Genomic DNA, 18,796 nt, shown 5'->3' with positions numbered 1-18,796 from the left:
CTTAACTATGGAATAACAGATGGATATGACTGGAGAGGTGAGGGATTCTGGGAGTGATGTCACATGACCTCATTCTTATCTGTGTAATAACAGATGGATATGACTGGAGAGGTGAGGGATTCTGGGAGTGATGTCACATGACCTCATTCTTATCTATGTAATAACAGATGAATATGACTGGAGAGGTGAGGGATTCTGGGAGTGATGTCACATGACCTCATTCTTATCTATGTAATAACAGATGGATATGACTGGAGAGGTGAGGGATTCTGGGAGTGGTGTCACATGACCTCATTCTTATCTATGTAATAACAGATGGATATGACTGGAGAGGTGAGGGATTCTGGGAGTGATGTCACATGACCTCATTCTTATCTATGTAATAACAGATGATATGACTGGAGAGGTGAGGGATTCTGGGAGTGATGTCACATGACCTCATTCTTATCTATGTAATAACAGATGGATATGACTGGAGAGGTGAGGGATTCTGGGAGTGATGTCACATGACCTCATTCTTATCTATGTAATAACAGATGGATATGACTGGAGAAGTGAGGGATTCTGGGAGTGATGTCACATGACCTCATTCTTATCTATGTAATAACAGATGGATATGAGTGGAGAGGTGAGGGATTCTGGGAGTGATGTCACATGACCTCATTCTTATCTATGTAATAACAGATGGATATGACTGGAGAGGTGAGGGATTCTGGGAGTGATGTCACATGACCTCATTCTTATCTATGTAATAACAGATGGATATGACTGGAGAGGTGAGGGATTCTGGGAGTGATGTCACATGACCTCATTCTTATCTATGTAATAACAGATGGATATGACTGGAGAGGTGAGGGATTCTGGGAGTGATGTCACATGACCTCATTCTTATCTATGTAAGAACAGATGGATATGACTGGAGAGGTGAGGGATTCTGGGGATGTATGTAGTGATATTAATGTTTCTCCCCATACACAGGATTACACAGTAGTGAAGAAGTCCTCTAGTGGGCGCTGTCGGGCCCCTGTGTGTGAAGGATGGGGAAGAACCCTGAGCCCAATCCCGGGGCCCCCACCTCACCCCCTGATACATGAGGAAATGGATGAACAGAAGATCCGAGAACTCATCAACAAGATGATGGAGCTGCTGACTGGAGAGGTGACCCTGCTGGGACATTATACAGTAATGGAGGGGTCTGGTGATGACTGGAGAGGTGACTGCTGGGACATTATACAGTAATGGAGGGGTCTGGTGATGACTGGAGAGGTGACACTGCTGGGACATTATACAGTAATGGAGGTGTCTGGTGATGACTGGAGAGGTGACACTGCTGGGACATTATACAGTAATGGAGGGGTCTGGTGATGACTGGAGAGGTGACACTGCTGGGACATTATACAGTAATGGAGGGGTCTGGTGATGACTGGAGAGGTGACACTGCTGGGACATTATACAGTAATGGAGGGGTCTGGTGATGACTGGAGAGGTGACACTGCTGGGAATGCTGGGACATTATACAGTAATGGAGGGGTCTGGTGATGACTGGAGAGGTGACACTGCTGGGACATTATACAGTAACACCACTGGAGGGGTCGGGGTGATGACTGTATCATTATGTGTCAGGTTCCTATAAGGTGTCAGGACGTGGCGGTCTATTTCTCCATGGAGGAGTGGGAGTATGTAGAAGGACACAAGGATCAGTACAAGGATCAGGTGATGATGGAGGATCAGCAGCCCCTCACATCACCAGGTAATAGACATGACTATATACACACGTCCTCTCATTATTTGTATGTAAAGAATGAATTCAGTCTCTGTATGTGTTCCCTACAGTCAGATCCAGTAAGAGAACAGCACCAGAGAGGTGTCCCCGTCCTCTTCTTCCACAGGATGATCAGGTAGATGGAGATATTCCCTATGATCTGTAGAAGGGCTGTGAAGCTCTTGTGGTCAGTCCCCTCACCCTCCATGACTCCTCATCTCCGGCTCATCTATAACATCCCATGTGACTTGTCCTTCTGACTTTTACAATATTTTTTCCACATCCTATGATTCAGGGAGAAGATCTGAACAATATTAATGCTCCAAACATAAAGGAAGAAGAAGAGACAGATGTGAGCGGTGATGAGCAGTATAAGGAGGACATTCCTACAGGTAACTGCCCAGGTGAGTAGTAACCACTAAATGCAGAGAAGAGTCACAGATTCTACTCAGTCATCTGCTGCAATAATTGTTTAGTGATTTAACTAGAGTCCTTTGTGCTCCAAAACAAATTTTGGACCATAGGCCCTTCTATGTCCTCTTACTATAGTTAGTCCCCCTTCTATGTCCTCTTTCTATTACTAAATCTACCAAAACCCAGAGTCTAAGCCCGGGGCACAAGATCCCTTTTGTGAAAACCCTCCTTTAAAATTTAGCTTTTATTATACTTGTATGAAGATAACAGTGACAAGTGATTTAAATACCAGCAAAACAGCTCCAGAATTAAAGGTCTATTAAGGGATAAACCCTCTCATTGATTTCGGGGTCTGGAGTCACCCTTTTTAATCTGAAATGCTGTATTTGCTATTTTAAAACCAGAAATTTTGCCGCCCTCTACAAGTTTCAGTGTGTCAGCACCGTCATCAGGAGGAATATTTGTATAATAAAAGCTACATTTTAAAGGGGGGTTTTTCGCGAAAGGGATCTTGTGCCCCGGGCTTAGGCCCTGGGTTTTGGTAGATTTATTGATTTGTGATTCCTGACCCTTGTGTGCCCTTCAAAATATTCTGATCCTTCTGTTCACCCCACACTGTTTATATGCCTCGGTTTGTGACAGTGGGACAAAAATCTCTCCCATCATTCCCACCAGAGTGACTGTTTCCTTCATCAGATGTCATCTGGTGTTGTCTGCTCGATGATCTGATTGTGTGGCCTGTACCTGGCAGACGTCACTATCTGCTCCAGAACACTGGCTGAGGTATAAAAGTGGTATGAAACAAAAACTTTGCCAGGTTCGCTTCGAGAACTAATTCAGTAGACAGGTACGCTACCTAATGCAGTAGACAGACAGATTTTGGAGCCAGTGTGACTTTCAGCTCAGGTATTGGCAGCTAATTAGAGACACCTGTCACGTGCTCAGGACTTTCAAAGAGGCAACAATATTTGTCAGCAAGGAAAACAGTGGAATTGTCATGTTGGGCAGGGAACAGTGCACTCCTGCTCTCAAAATCCACTGTCCCTGCCTACTTGTGTAATTACTAGGGATGTCCCGATACCATTTTTTTAAGACCGAGTACGAGTACCGATACTTTAATTCTAGTACTCGGCGATACCAAATACGAGTACTTTTATTTTAAAGGGAATCTGACACCAGGGTGACGCGGTTTCTGGCGCTGTTTACCGTATATGTGGGTCCTTGTTGTGTACAATGGAGGCGGCTGCTGTAGTATGAGCCAAGATTTCTCTCTTCTCCATTGGACAAAACAGGGAATTTGCATTGGAGTCGAGACCAATGTCTCCGGAGCGATTGTGCTGATGTTCACATGGTGAGCAGCGGTAGAAACTGGGTCACCTACTGTAAGATTGCCTTTAATAGTAGGTAGTAGACCCTTGTAGGTAGTATAGATAGTTGCAGCCCCCCTGTAGACCGCAGCCCCCCCCCCCGTGTAGACAGTGCCCCCTTGTAAACAGCAGCAGCCCCCCCCCCCCTTGTAGACAGTGCCCCCTTGTAAACAGCAGCAGCCCCTTTGTAGACAGTGCTCCCTTGTAAACAGCAGGCCCCCCCTTGTAGACAGTGCTCCCTTGCAAACAGCAGCTCCCTCTTGTAGACATTGCCCATTGTAAACAGCAGCAGCCCCCCCTGTAGACAGTGCCCCCTTGTAAACAGCAGCAGCCCCCCCTTGTAAGCAGCAGCCCCCCCTTGTAGACAGTGCCTCCTTGTAAACAGCAGCAGCCCCCCTTTTAAACAGCAGCCCCCCCTCCTTGTAGACAGTGCCCTCTTGTAAACAGCAGCAGCCCCCCCCTTGTAGATAGTGCCCCCTTGTAAACAGAAGCAGCCCCCCCCTTGTACACAGCAGCAGCCCCCCCCTTGTAGACAGTGCCCCCTTGTAAACAGCAGCAGCCCCCCCTTTTAAACAGCAGCCCCCCCCCCTCCCCCCATAGTTGCTCACCTGCAGTTGCCGCCCCGCTGCCCTCATCCCCGTTCTGCCGTCAGAATCATAGCATGTGACATACACGTCACTCCGCTTCCTCCGTAGCGTTACGCTGGGCGCAGGGGAGGAGGTGGAGTGACGTGTGTGTCACATGTTCCTCCATAGGACGCCATGATGCGGACGGCAGAACGGGGATGCGGACGGCAGAACGGGGATGCGACGACAGAACGGGGATGCGACGGCAGAACGGGGATGCGGACGGCAGGATGGGGATGCGGCCGCAGTGCAGCAGGTATCGGTCTTGGTATCGGGGACATAAAACGAGTCCCCAATACCTTGAAAATGCCGGGTATCTGCCGCGATACCGATACTAGTATCGGTATCGGGACATCCCTAGTAATTACCCCCAAAAACAGCGATTCCACAACTTGGAGACAGTCCCTGATCTGGACTAAGTGCAGGGGCATCACAAGACAAATAATAAACAATACAGTACAGGTCAGGGAGAAATGGTCAGGAAACAATGGGTAAACATGCACAAGATACAAAACACAAATGGGAACAAACATACAGAGAATTGTCAGCAACCCCCTTCCTCAAGGCAAAATAACTACAAAAAGTGCCAAATCATCAGACAAAGGGTTAACCAAAGAACAAAGCCAAAATAAATATCCCACACCAGAGTCTGAAAGACAAGTGAGAGCCTTTATAGCCAAGATCAGTAGGGTGCGGATGCCAAGAAGACTCACCATTGGCTAGACGTCCACAACTCCTGATTTATGATGATGAAGCCAAACATTAGAAAAGTTTAACCCTTATCTATATTAGTTATACACCTCCCCTCCAGCTCTATCTGTATACTGTTGCTGCTTTCTCTATGGGATCATTATATATAGTCGTTATACACCTCCCCTCCAACTCTGTATACTGCTGCTTGCTCTATTGTATCAGGATATCAGAGGTTGTGTTCACACATTGTATTGTTGGAAGATATGATTTTTCCAAATTCTTAGCAAAAATTGTGCTATTAAAGGGGTTATCCAGGAAAAAACTTTTTTTTTTATATATCAACTGGCTCCAGAAAGTTAGGCAGATTTGTAAATTACTTCTATTAAATTTTTGTTATCCTTTCAGAACTTAGGAGCTGCTGAAGTTGAGTTGTTCTTTTCTGTCTAAGTGCTCTCTGATGACACGTGTCTTGGGAACTGTCCAGAGTAGAAGCAAATCCCCATAGCAAACCTCTTCTACTCTGTGCAGTTCCTGAGACAGACAGAGATGTCAGGAGAGAGCATTGTTGCCAGACAGAAAAGAACAACTCAACTTCAGCAGCTGATAATTATTGGAAGGATTAAGATTTTTTAATAGAATAATTTGACTTTCTGGAGTTATATGGTATAAAAAAATCTGTGCAATCTGTGAGCACAGCCTGAAGACTCCATATCTTTATACAACATCTCAGTTGGGATCATAGGTCAAATCTCTTTTACCTCATAAAATCACACTTTAATAAGAAAAAGCATCAAAACTTCATGTAGTGTGAACTGACTCCAAACCACTTATGAGTCTCAGCCATTCAGGCTTCTTGTTCTATAGTCCAGTCAGGTGATTATGTTCAGGGCTGGTGCAAGGATTTTTACCACCCCAGGCAAAAGTAAATTTTGCCGCCCCTTGACTCCGCCCATGTGCCCGCCCTCTTACATGCCTCACCTTACTACTGGGGTGACACATTGTAACAAACCTCCTCCTCATGTAATCTCCTTATTACTAGGGTGACACACTGTAACAAACCATCTCTTTACTACTGGGGTGACACACTGTAACAAACCTCCTCCTCATGTAATCTCCTTACTACTGGGGTGACACACTGTAACAAACCTCCTCCTCATGTAATCTCCTTACTACTGGGGTGACACACTGTAAAAAACCTCCTCCTCATGTAATCTCCTTACTACTGGGGTAACACACTGTAACAAACCTCCTCCTCATGTAATCTCCTTACTACTGGGGTAACACACTGTAACAAACCTCCTCCTCATGTAATCTCCTTACTACTGGGGTGACACACTGTAACAAACCTCCTCCTAATGTCATCTCCTTACTACTGGGCTAACACACTGTAACAAACCTCCTCCTCATGTAATCTCCTTACTACTGGGGTGACACATTGTAACAAACCTCCTCCTCATGTAATCTCCTTACTACTGGGGTGACACACTGTAACAAACCTCCTCCTCATGTAATCTCCTCACTACCGGGGTGACACACTGTAACAAACCTCCTCCTCATGTAATCTCCTTACTACTGGGGTGACACATTGTAACAAACCTCCTCCTCATGTAATCTCCTTACTACTGGGGTGACACACTGTAACAAACCTCCTCCTCATGTATACAAATAGAAGATTGCAGCAGCACTCTTGGTCAAAAAATGGAGGCTCTTGGCGCACTTTTTGATCAAAACGTGTCCCCCCATCCACCACGCAGAGGTGGCCTCAATTCAGATGGGACCCTAACACACATTCCACTCACCTCTGCTGGACATATGGCCTCTGACTGGGTGACATGCAGGATCCACTAACAATTTAAGAAACCTCCTGTGAATAGTGAGGGGTGCACGGCTTGTATACTTTGTATTTGCCACAGCAGCGTGCACCCGTGTATTAGGTAGTTGTGCTGGCTATTTTTGTTTTTGTTGTGCAGTTTAGGGGGAGTGGCCCCCTCTGTAGCCGTGCACCCCTCACTATTCACAGGAGGATTTTTTAGTTGTTAGTGGATCCTGCATGTCACCCAGTCAGAGGCCATATGTCCAGCAGAGGTGAGTGGAATGTGTGTTAGGGTCCCATCCTAAATGAGGCCACCTCCGCGTGGTGGATGGGGGGACACGTTTTGATCAAAAAGTGTGCTAAGAGCCCCATTTTTGACCAAGAGTGCTGCTGCAACCTTCTTTTTTGTATACTTTGTATTTGCCACAGCAGCGTGCACCCGTGTATTAGGTAGTTGTATTGGCTATTTTTCTTTTTGTTTTTGCTACTCCTCATGTAATCTATTTACTACTGGGGCGAAGGTGATGTGGGGTGGCGGTGCTGATGGCTAAGCGGCGGGTTTGGATGCTGGTAGAGCGGCGCCCCATATCAAGAGAGTGCTCTAGGCAGCTGCCTATTTTGCCTATAGGCAGAGCCGGCCCTGATTATGTTGGTCTCATTAGGTGAATTGCAGCAATGAGACTCCACCCCCTCTCTCTCTCTGTTCATTCATGGGAAATATAGGCAGGATGAGAAGATTATTCCTGATTCTGAAATAGAATCAAGATGGCAAAAAAATCTATGCCTGCCACATCAGATAAAACAGGTAAGCACAAGGCATACACAAGAACCTCTATATTATTCACTAAGAATAGCCTATGTTTCACTATAAAAGTATATTTACGTCCTGGGGCCATCAAGGGTATATGGACAGGGCTCGGGCCCGCTCCATACCCGGGGGACGCCACTACTACCGGATCTCTGCAGATGGCGCTGTCAGAGTTGGCAACCGCATTTAAACCGCCATTATAAGTGACATTGGTGGTGCAGTGCCAGCTTATGGCAGGCGGTACGAATACTGCGCAAATCTGATGGATCAATGCAGTACATAGAAAATTACCCACCTTTTCCCCCCAAAAAAATATATATTTAGTGGGAACTATTAAAATGTGTCATTGATCCCGTTCGGTGAATGGTCTAAACAAACTATTGCAATTTCAAAAACTTGCAGGTCACATCACAAAAAGTTAAATAAAAAATTAGGCCTTACAAAGTTCCATATACAGAAAACTAAAGAAAAGTTATAGGGGGTCGGAATATGGCGATTTAAAGTAATATTTTCATAAAATTTTTTTTAAATATAGCAAAAAACTATCGAACACATTTTCCCAAATTGCACCTTTTATTTAATTTTCATCTCACAATTTCTTCTGTTCCGCAGTATATTTTATGGTAAGAGATAATAAAAGAAAAACGAAAGGCCACTCACCGGATCAGTGTTCTGAAATTCTTTGTATTTTCGGATCCGTATTCCGAAATTCTTATTATTTTCAGTGCTAAAACATCAGCAGGACAGAGTCAGACGCCGGGGTGGCGCTGCAGTTACAGCGGCTGTTTCACACGAAAGCTTTTTTTTGCTTCATCAGACATGCTTACACCTGTGTAAGGGGAGGTATATACCTATGGTCCCACGTAACACAGGTGCGTCAGAATGTGAATGCATACAAAACACACAATATAGGTAGAAACATTAAAAACGTAGCGCAACCATATTTCTAAGATTAAATAAAACATGCTTAGTAGGGATCGACCGATATAGACTTTTTAGGGCCGATACCGATAATCTGTGAACTTTCAGGCCGATAGCCGATAATTTATACCGATATTCCAGTATAAGTTATCGGCTATTTCTCCCCCCGGCCCCGAAGAAGCCGCTGCAGATCAATGATTTAAAGTGGGCGCTTTAAATCAATGAACTGCAGTGGCTTTTGTGGGGCCAGAGACCGCCGCCCGCTTCTCTCCCCCTGCCAGTCCTGGGGTCCTGAGTCCAACCACCGCCGCTGCCCCCCCCCCTGCCCATTCTGTGGCAAGAGACCGCCGCCGCCCGCTTCTCTCCCCCTGCCTGTCCTGAGTCCAACCACCACCTCTGCTGTCCCCCCCCCGCCTATCCTCTGGCCAGAGACCACCGCCGCCCGCTTCTCTCCCCCTGCCTGTCCTGAGTCCAACCACCACCGCTGCTGTCCCCCCCCCCCCCCGCCTATCCTCTGGCCAGAGACCACCGCCGCCCGCTTCTCTCCCCCTGCCTGTCCTGAGTCCAACCACCACCGCTGCTGTCCCCCCCCCCCGCCTATCCTCTGGCCAGAGACCACCGCCGCCCGCTTCTCTCCCCCTGCCTGTCCTGAGTCCAACCACCACCGCTGCTGTCCCCCCCCCCCCCCCCCCCCGCCTATCCTCTGGCCAGAGACCACCGCCGCCCGCTTCTCTCCCCCTGCCTGTCCTGAGTCCAACCACCACCGCTGCTGTCCCCCCCCCCCCCCCGCCTATCCTCTGGCCAGAGACCACCGCCGCCCGCTTCTCTCCCCCTGCCTGTCCTGAGTCCAACCACCACCGCTGCTGTCCCCCCCCCGCCTATCCTCTGGCCAGAGACCACCGCCGCCCCGCTTCTCTCCCCCTGCCTGTCCTGAGTCCAACCACCACCGCTGCTGTCCCCCCCCCGCCTATCCTCTGGCCAGAGACCACCGCCGCCCGCTTCTCTCCCCCTGCCAGTCCTGAGTCCAACCACCGCCGCTGCCCCATTGCCTCCCCCATCCCCGGTTTTATAATTACCTGTTCCCGGGGTCCACGCTACTTCTGGCTCCGGCGGCGTCCTGAGCTGCCACTGTGCACCAGGCCACTGACTGTGACGTCGCGTTGAGGACGTCACTCGTCATTGTGCAGCGCACAGCAATAGCGCAGGATGCCGCAGGAGCCAGAAGTAGCGCGGACCACGGGAACAGGTAATTATAAAACCGGGGATGGGGGAGGCAATGGGGCAGCGCCGGTCTCTGGCCAGAGGATAGGCAGGGGGAGGCAGTGGCGGCAGTTAAACTCAGGACCTCAGGACAAGCAGGGGGAGAGAAGCGGGTTGGCGGCGGCGGCAGGCTCTGGCCCCGCAAAAGCCGATGCAGTTCATTGATTTAAAGCGCCCGCATTATTGGCAAGGTAATTGCCGATAGCGATAGCTTCCAAAATCGTGAATATCAACCGATAATCGGTTGATCCCTAATGCTTAGATCAGACCAATCATTCAGACCTCGTTGCTTCACAGGGGACGCAGAACTACATGTACCAATACCCAGATTCAGACGGAACGTTTTACGTTCACTTTCAAATTTAGCCCCATGGCGAATAAAATAAAAAAACATAATCCATAAACATTGGTACATTATTCAAAATGATACTGACTTGAAAAACAGCAGCAGCCAGAAACCCCTCGTATCTTTCAGAAAAACAAAGAGTATCGGCAGCACCATTGTACGCAGTAAATTTACCCGAACGAATCCAAACAGCAACTGGTTAACTAAGTTACTCAAGGCAGTAGTCTCTCAAGTTACAGTATTAATTGGTTCCAGGACGACCATTGTATATTGAAACCATTGTATGTTGAGACCAGAACTCTATGGAAACCTGGGAATTGGTTCTGAAGCCCCAAAATATCATCCAAAAATAGGAAAAAAGTGAGGATTAAAGAAAAATAAGTAGATAACTAATATAGATAAAGCAAATCCTTCCATATAAAAGTAAGAAGGAGCTGCTGGGAGCTGTAAATCACTGTCTATATCAGTATTTTCCAACTAGGGTGCCTTCAGCTGTTGCAAAACATCCGAAGGCTGTCCAGGCATGCTGGCAGTTGTAGTTTTGCAACAGCTGGAGGCAACCTCTTTGGGAAACACTGGTCTATGTAGAGGACAGAAGCTTCTTCAGGGTTCTGTACAGTACACACAGTGTCCTAAAAAAAGTAACATGGAGCCGCCCTTACCTGGTGTCCAAAGGAGCAGCTAATCCTGGCACAGGTAAAGAGTACAGAACATGTAATACCTCCCTGTACTGTAGGGGGCGCTACCAGACAACAGTCAGTGCATCCACTTCAGTAATACAGGTAAAGAGTACAGAACTTGTAATACCTCCCTGTACTGTAGGGGGAGCTACCAGACACCGGTCAGTGCATACACTTCAGTAATACAGATAATGAGTACAGAACATGTAATACCTCACTGTACTGTAGGGGGCGCTACCAGACAACAGTCAGTGCATCCACTTCAGTAATACAGGTAAAGAGTACAGAACTTGTAATACCTCCCTGTACTGTAGGGGGAGCTACCAGACACCAGTCAGTGCATACACTTCAGTAATACAGGTAAAGAGTACAGAACATGTAATACCTCCCTGTACTGTAGGGGGCACTACCAGACACCAGTCAGTGCATACAGTTCAGTAATACAGGTAAAGAGTACAGAACATGTAATACCTCACTGTACTGTAGGGGGCGCTACAAGACACCAGTCAGTGCATACACTTCAGTAATAGGGTGCTTTCACATTTAGTAAATCAAGAGTAATTCATGCCGAAAAATTTACGGGCGAAAAAAAGAATTTTATTTTCGTGCGAAATTCACAGCGCAATTTGCGTGGAATTGCGAGCGAAAATGGGGGAGAAAGAAGTGAAGGGTTTTTCAGCCATTTCCGTGTGAATTCCGCGCAAAATTCCGCGCAAATTACTTGAGTAAATTCCTCTTGAATTACTCCGTGTGAACGCACCCATACAGATAAAGAGTAGTACAGAACATGTAATACCACTCTGTACTGTAGAGGGCGCTACCAGACACCAGTCAGTGCATACACTTCAGTAATACAAGTAAAGAGTATAGAACATGTTAAACCTCCCTGTACTGTAGGGGGCGCTATCAGTCACCAGTCAGTGCATACACTTCAGTAATACAGGTAAAGAGTATAGAACATGTAATACCTCCCTGTAAAGTAGGGGCGCTACCAGACACTAGTCAGTGCATACACTTCAGTAATACAGGTAAAGAGTACGGTAAAGAGTACAGAACATGTAATACCTTCCTGTACTGTAGGGGGCGCTACCAGACACCAGTCAGTGCATACACTTCAGTAATACAGGTAAAGAGTACAGAACATGTAATACCTCCCTGTACTGTAGGGGGCTCTACCAGACACTAGTCAGTGCATACACTTCAGTAATACAGGTAAAGAGTACAGAACATGTAATACCTCCCTGTACTGTAGCGGGCGCTACCAGACACCAGTCAGTGCATACACTTCAGTAATACAGGTAAAGAGTATAGAACATGTAATACCTCCCTGTACTGTAGGGGGCGCTACCAGACACCAGTCAGTGCATGCACTTTAGGAATACAGGGGTTTTACCAGTGAAATGTCCAGTTTGATTGGTCAGTTCTTCCAGCCATTGACACGTTTTGCAGATTCCATAGCATTGTATGTTGAGTCTGGTTTCAAGTTACAGTGATCCAGAAAAGACCATTGTATGATGAAACTATTGAATGTTGAGGCCATTATAAGTTGAGAGATCACTGTATATCCATTGGAGGCGTTCAGGTGAAATTAAATGGTCCCATATGCAAGCAAAACGCCTGTATGCCCGTATAAACGTTTTTACACATCAGGTCACTCAATATGCGATTTAGAGAACACCTCTACTCGCAGAAAACTAAGAAGGGATCACCCAGATTTATTTCACACCTACAAGAAGTGCATAACAATGATCCCTCAGGTTTGAAAATGTTCGGCATTGAAAGAGTGTTCCCTATCGAAGGTATTGAGAAGCGCAAACTGTTACTACAAAGGGAAGCGAGATGGATAACGAACACTTGCCCATTAGGAAATCTCAGTCTGAATGATCGGTCTGATCTAAGCATGTTTATTTAATCTTAGAAATATGGTTGGCACTATGTTTTTAAATGGGTATACTCTCATTAATAAAAAATGCTTTTTTAATGAAATAGATTATGTAAAAACAAAAATGTTTCTAATATATTTTATAAAAAATAAAAAAAAAATCATGTTATATGTGGGTTACTTACATTTGAGAACCTGGCCACTAGGTGTCACCCTATATGGCTCAGGATTACTAAAACGCCTCCAGCACAAACCCCCCCCCCCCCCACTGACGTTCAGCATGTTCGGACCAACGCTGGCCGGGCAGCATGGCACAGCGTGGTCCGGAATGCGCGTTCACAGCGCGCTCTCTGCCTGTATAGAAAACCTGCAGTAAGCAAGCACAGCGCTCGTGTGCAAAATTTAAATATCCCCTCTCCTCATTCATTGCAGCACGCAAGCTGCAGTCTCAGGAGAGAGAGAGGAGACGGGCACACGCAGCATAAAGGAAGACGGGCGGAAGCGAGCCCCGGCCAGGCTTCAGATGACGTTGTGCCTGCCGGGGCCGCCCGCTTCCTGCCCTCACCAGAGAGCTCAACTCTGAACTCCTGCAGCTGTTCAAAAAAGGTATTTTTATGGGGATTTGGGGAAAAATAAAGACAGGGATAGATGTAGTTAGTGTCAGGGACAGATGGGGAGGGGGAATAGAGACATTTAATTTACTGATAGCTACTCTTTAATGTTTCTACCTATATTGTGTGTTTGTATGCATTCACATTCTGACGCACCTGTGTCACGTGGGACGATAGGTATATACCTCCCCCTTACACAGGTGTAAGCATGCAGTCTGATTAAGCACGCTTTGGCATGAAACAGCCGCGGTAACTGCAGCACCACCCCGGCGTCTGACTCTGTCCTGCTGATGTTTTAGCACTGAAAATACAAAGAATTTCGGAGCAAGGATCCGGTGAGTGGCCTCTCGTTTTTCTTTCTTCATCTCTTTGGATTGTTGAACTTTCTGTGTTGGGATTGAGCACCACCGTCACCGGCCCATCTGTTTTATCCACCTGAGCCCCCTGACAGCACATATCCACATGCTAGACCAGAAGGCTGTGCCGACCGCTGTATCTATCTATCTATCTATCTATATAGCAACAGAAGAATGCAGCAGCACACTGCCAGCACAAAGATATAGATGAAACATGAATATGCAATTAAAACATGCAGAGCTATACAGCTATGGTGTAATAGATGCAAATGTGAAACTATGAAATAGTGAGGCACTTAGCTCGCAAATTTGTCTCCGCCGGCGGTCAAATAGCTTGGACCGTCCCACCGCGATAAGGTGGCCTCATTGGGACGGACCCTACACTGTGAATATGCCTCTGTGTGAACAGTTCAGTAAGCATGGCAGGATCTGGAACATCCAAGACACCTTATATACACACCTGATAGAGGTGGGTGGGGTGCAAGGCCAACATGGAGGTAGCCACTCCCCCGTATGTGCAATACAGACAAAGAATAAGTCAGCCAGCACTTTAGTTGATACCAAACTATTATATGGACCTGGCCTGCAGGTGCACGCTACTAGGCTAGATATACAGCAACAGGAGAATGCAGCAGCACACTGCCAGCACAAAGATATAGTTCACACAGAGGCATATTCACAGTGTAGGGTCCGTCCCAATGAGGCCACCTTATCGCGGTGGGACGGTCCAAGCTATTTGACCGCCGGCGGAGACAAATTTGCGAGCTAAGTGCCTCACTATTTCATAGTTTCACATTTGCATCTATTACACCATAGCTGTATAGCTCTCCATGTTTTATCTGCATGTTCATGTTTCATCTATATCCTTGTGCTGGCAGTGTGCTGCTGCATTCTTCTGTTGCTGTATATCTAGCCTAGTAGCGTGCACCTGTAGGCCAGGTACATATAATAGTTTGGTATCAACTAAAGTGCTGGCTGGCTTATTCTTTGTCTGTATGTATATATATATAAATATATATATATATATATTATGGTAAAATGAAGGGTGTCATTACAAAGTACAATTGTTTCTACAAACAACAAGCCTCTATATGACTCTGTAGATGGAAAAGTAAGAAAATATGGTTCTTAGGAGTGGAGAATTCAAAATTAAAATTTCCTGAATCATTAAGGGGTTAAGGTTATTACTTAAAAATAATCGGTTTTATTCTTGGCAGATGACTGCATCAGGAGATCAGAGGAGAATCTTATATCTTCAGATTATAAAGCAGATGATGATATCACACAAGATACATATGAAGAACATTCCATTATCCCAGATACACCCTCAGCCCCTCACAGCCAAGATCTGTCATCTCATCCTGTTATACAAGTCCGACCTAAAGATTCATCTCAGTCTGTTAAACAAAATAAGGAAAAGCGATTTTCATGTCCAGAATGTGGGAAATGTTTTCCTCGGAAATCATATCTTATTAAACATCAAAGAATCCACACAGGGGAGAAGCCATTTTCATGCACAAAATGTGGGAAATGTTTTGCTCATCAATCAAATCTTATTAAACATCAAAGAATTCACACAGGGGAGAAGCCATTTTCATGCACAGAATGTGGGAAGTGTTTTACTCATAAATCAAATCTTATTAAACATCAAAGAACTCACACAGGGGAGAAGCCATTTTCATGCACAGAATGTGGGAAATGTTTTACTCAGGAATCGGGTCTTTTTCATCATAAAAAAACTCACACAGGAGAAAAGCCATTTTCATGCACGGAATGTAGGAAATGTTTTACTATGAAATCAAGGCTTGTTGATCATCAAAAAACTCACACAGGTGAGAAGCCTTTTTTATGCACAGAATGTGGGAAATGTTTTACTATGAAATCAAATCTTGTTAAACATCAAAGAACTCACACAGGGGAAAAGCCATTTTCCTGTTCTCAATGTGGGAAATGTTTTACTCGTCAATCAAATCTTGTTAAACATCAAATAACTCACACAGGGAAGAAGCCATTTTCATGTTCTGAATGTGGGAAATGTTTTACTCACAAATCAAGTCTTAGTGATCATCAAAAAACTCACACAGGAGAGAAGCTATTTTCATGCACAGAATGTGGGAAATGTTTTACTCTCAAATCACGTTTTATTAATCATCAAAAAACTCACACAGGAGAGAAGCCATTTTCATGTTCAGAATGTGGAAAAGTTTTTGCTCAGAAATCAAGTCTTGTTACACATGAAAAAACTCACACAGGAGAGAAACCATTTTCATGTTCTGAATGTGGGAAAGGTTTTGCTCAGAAATCAAGTCTTGTTACACATGAAAAAATTCACACAGGAGAGAAACCATTTTCATGTTCTGAATGTGGGAAAGGTTTTGCTCTGAAATCAAATCTTGTTACACATCAAAGAACTCACACAGGTGAGAAACCTTTTTTATGCACAGAATGTGGGAAATGTTTTACTATGAAATCAAATCTTATTAAACATCAAAGAACTCACACAGGGGAAAAGCCACTTTCCTGTTCTGAATGTGGGAAAGGTTTTGATCGTAAATCAAATCTTAATAAACATCAAAAAACTCACACAGGAGAGAAGCCATTTTCATGTTCAGAATGTGGGAAAGGTTTTGCTCAGAAATCAAATCTTGTTACACATGAAAAAACTCACACAGGAGATAAGCCATTTTCATGTTCAGAATGTGGGAAATGTTTTACTCTGAAATCAAGCCTTGTTTATCATGAAAAAACTCACACAGGTGAGAAGCCTTATTCATGCACAGAATGTGGAAAATGTTTTATTCGGAAATCAAATCTTTTTCAACATCAAAGAACTCATACAGGAGAGTAGCCATTTTCATGTTCTGTGATTAATTTCATGTGGGAAATGTTTTAACAATAAATCACATCTTGTTACGCATCCAAGAAGTCTCACAGCGAAGCCATTTTTGTGTTCAGACTGTGGGACATGTTTTTCTGAGAAATCACTTATCAAACATCTAAGAATTCAAACATGGGTAAAGCCATTTTCATGATAAGAATGTGGGAAATGTTTTACTGACAAATCAAATCCTAGTCATCATCAAAGAACTCACACGGGAGAAGCCATTTTCATGTTTACAATGTGGGAAATGTTTTAATCAGAAATCAAGTCTTGTTAAACATCTAAAAATTCACACATGAGAGAAGCCATTTTTATGTTCAGAATCTGGGAAATGTTTTACTCACAAATCACTTATTATCAAACATCTAAGAATTCACACAGGAGAGAAGCCAATTCAGAGTAATAAATGATGCAGATAACACATCTATATATTAACCATGTACATAGGATATCTGACATTTATACATATATCATATACTGCATCTCCAAACTTGTTCCCAATTGATAATAAAAGTTTTCTTTTAGAACGTAGTCACCGATCCAGCGATGTCATCACTATAGTTACCATGGTAGGAAAAGAGTGTGATATATGGTTGTGATATTCACTGCTCCTCATGGAGAAGACCCAACAGGCATAATCCATGGGGAGCTGCTACTGGAGACCCAAACACCTCAGAGAGAAGGGACTTATTCCAGGGATGAAGAATTCCAGGACATGACCAGATTAGAGACACAAAATCACTTCTATCTTCTGGCTTCTAGGACATTATTCTGATGGAAGAACTTTACACTTTATAAAAAGTCCTATAGGTGTTGGGGAACATTTATAGACATTTGTTGGCCCCGGCTGTCATGGCGTGCCATAGGCCCCCTGCCTCCATATTACACATGTCTGATGATGGAACAGGGTAAGTAAGGGTTAATGTTTGTGGTTCTAACAACTGAACAAGGTGAGCATAGTCTTAAGGCAATGATTCCTAACTTGGGTTCTTCGACACCCAGGGATGCCATTTTAGAGCGCATGGGGTGCCGCGGAAGATCGTGGCTGGAAAAAAATGGAAGGGGGGGGGGGGTAAATGAAGCGATAACGCAATAGCGCTGGGAGGCAGGAGGCAATATGGGTGGCTGGCTGGAAGTGTTTGGGTGGGAGGCTGGAGGCAAACTGTGTGAGTGGTTGGTTGGCTGGAGGCAATAGGGGTGGGTGACAATCTGGAGGTATTGTGCGTGTGTGAGGTTGGATGCATTTGCGGGGATGCCGGAGGTATTGCATGTGTGTGGGAGAGGTTGGAGGCATTTGAGAGAGGCTTGAGGCATTGTGTGTGTAAGGCTGCTGGAGGCATTGTGGGAGGCTGCTCAGTGGCATTGCTAGGGTTGCTGTCATCCGGTGTGTGAAAGCCTGTTGTAACAGACGCCAGTGGTGTAGCGGAAAATTTTTCCCAGAATAATATTCAAATCTGCCAAGTGCCACATAATGGGAGAGTGCTAAAGATGTTTTTACCATGTAAAACTACAGCTCCTAAACAGCAGTAAGGTTATGCTAGGAGTTATTGTTACATTCATCATAACTGCAGAACTTAAAAGTGGCTACAGCTCTGATTGGACATAGTGAGGAGAATACACAATGATATCCGTGACTACAGGTGACGTCTTCTGTATAGTGAGGAGAATACACAATGATATCAGTGATTACAGGTGACGTCTTCTCTATAGTGAGGAGAATACACAGTGATATCAGTGACTACAGGTGACGTCTTCTCTAGAGTGAGGAGAATAGACAATGATATCAGTGACTACAGGTGACGTCTTCTGTATAGTGAGAATACACAATGATATTGGTGACTACAGGTGACATCTTCTGTATAGTGAGGAGAATACACAATGATATCAGTGACTATAGGTGACGTCTTCTCTATGTTATTAGCACTCTGGCCAGGCACGCTGGCCCGGAGCACCCCCTCCTTTGCCCGCACCCGCTGGCGGGGTTGGTATTCGCATTGCGAATCCTAGCCCGTCACTCACCTTCGCTCCCTCCTGTCTCCTTGCAGTGGCGGCGCGTTCACCCATCTCGTAGTGCGCGTCGGTGCTCTAACATTTGAAGGGCCAGTGCGCCCTTAAATAGTCCTTGCACCTTCCTTATAAGTTTCTGCACCTCCCCCACTGACTACCAGATCTTTGTTGCCCTAGGGAAAGCGTTCTTTGTTCCTGAATATCCGTGTTCTAGGCCCCTTGTTCCTCTGCTGTCTGCCTATTGACTTTTTGCTATGTTCTATACTACGCTCCTGTGCTGCCTGCCCTGACCTTCTGCTATCCAGACCACGAGTTGCCATATTCCACCTGTGCCTCGAACTTCCTCAGCCGCCTTTGTGGTCGAGTCGT

General features: G+C 45.3%; 1 protein-coding gene across 1 annotated transcript in view; it reads left to right on the top strand.

Annotated features, from left to right (window-relative positions):
* The window catches only part of LOC130302850 (oocyte zinc finger protein XlCOF7.1-like), a 185,990-nt gene extending 168,911 nt beyond the window's left edge, over positions 1–17,079 (top strand). The window contains 6 exon segments of the mRNA XM_056551747.1: positions 979–1,158; positions 1,624–1,750; positions 1,834–1,898; positions 2,058–2,166; positions 14,757–16,414; positions 16,416–17,079. Coding sequence (XP_056407722.1) covers positions 979–1,158; positions 1,624–1,750; positions 1,834–1,898; positions 2,058–2,166; positions 14,757–16,414; positions 16,416–16,571 — 2,295 coding nt within the window. The 3' untranslated portion in view covers positions 16,572–17,079.
* The last annotated feature ends 1,717 nt before the right edge of the window (positions 17,080–18,796 follow it).

Source organism: Hyla sarda, chromosome 1, assembly GCF_029499605.1.
Source record: "Hyla sarda isolate aHylSar1 chromosome 1, aHylSar1.hap1, whole genome shotgun sequence".
NCBI lineage: Eukaryota > Metazoa > Chordata > Amphibia > Anura > Hylidae > Hyla > Hyla sarda.
This window is presented reverse-complemented; position numbering and strand designations above follow the sequence as displayed.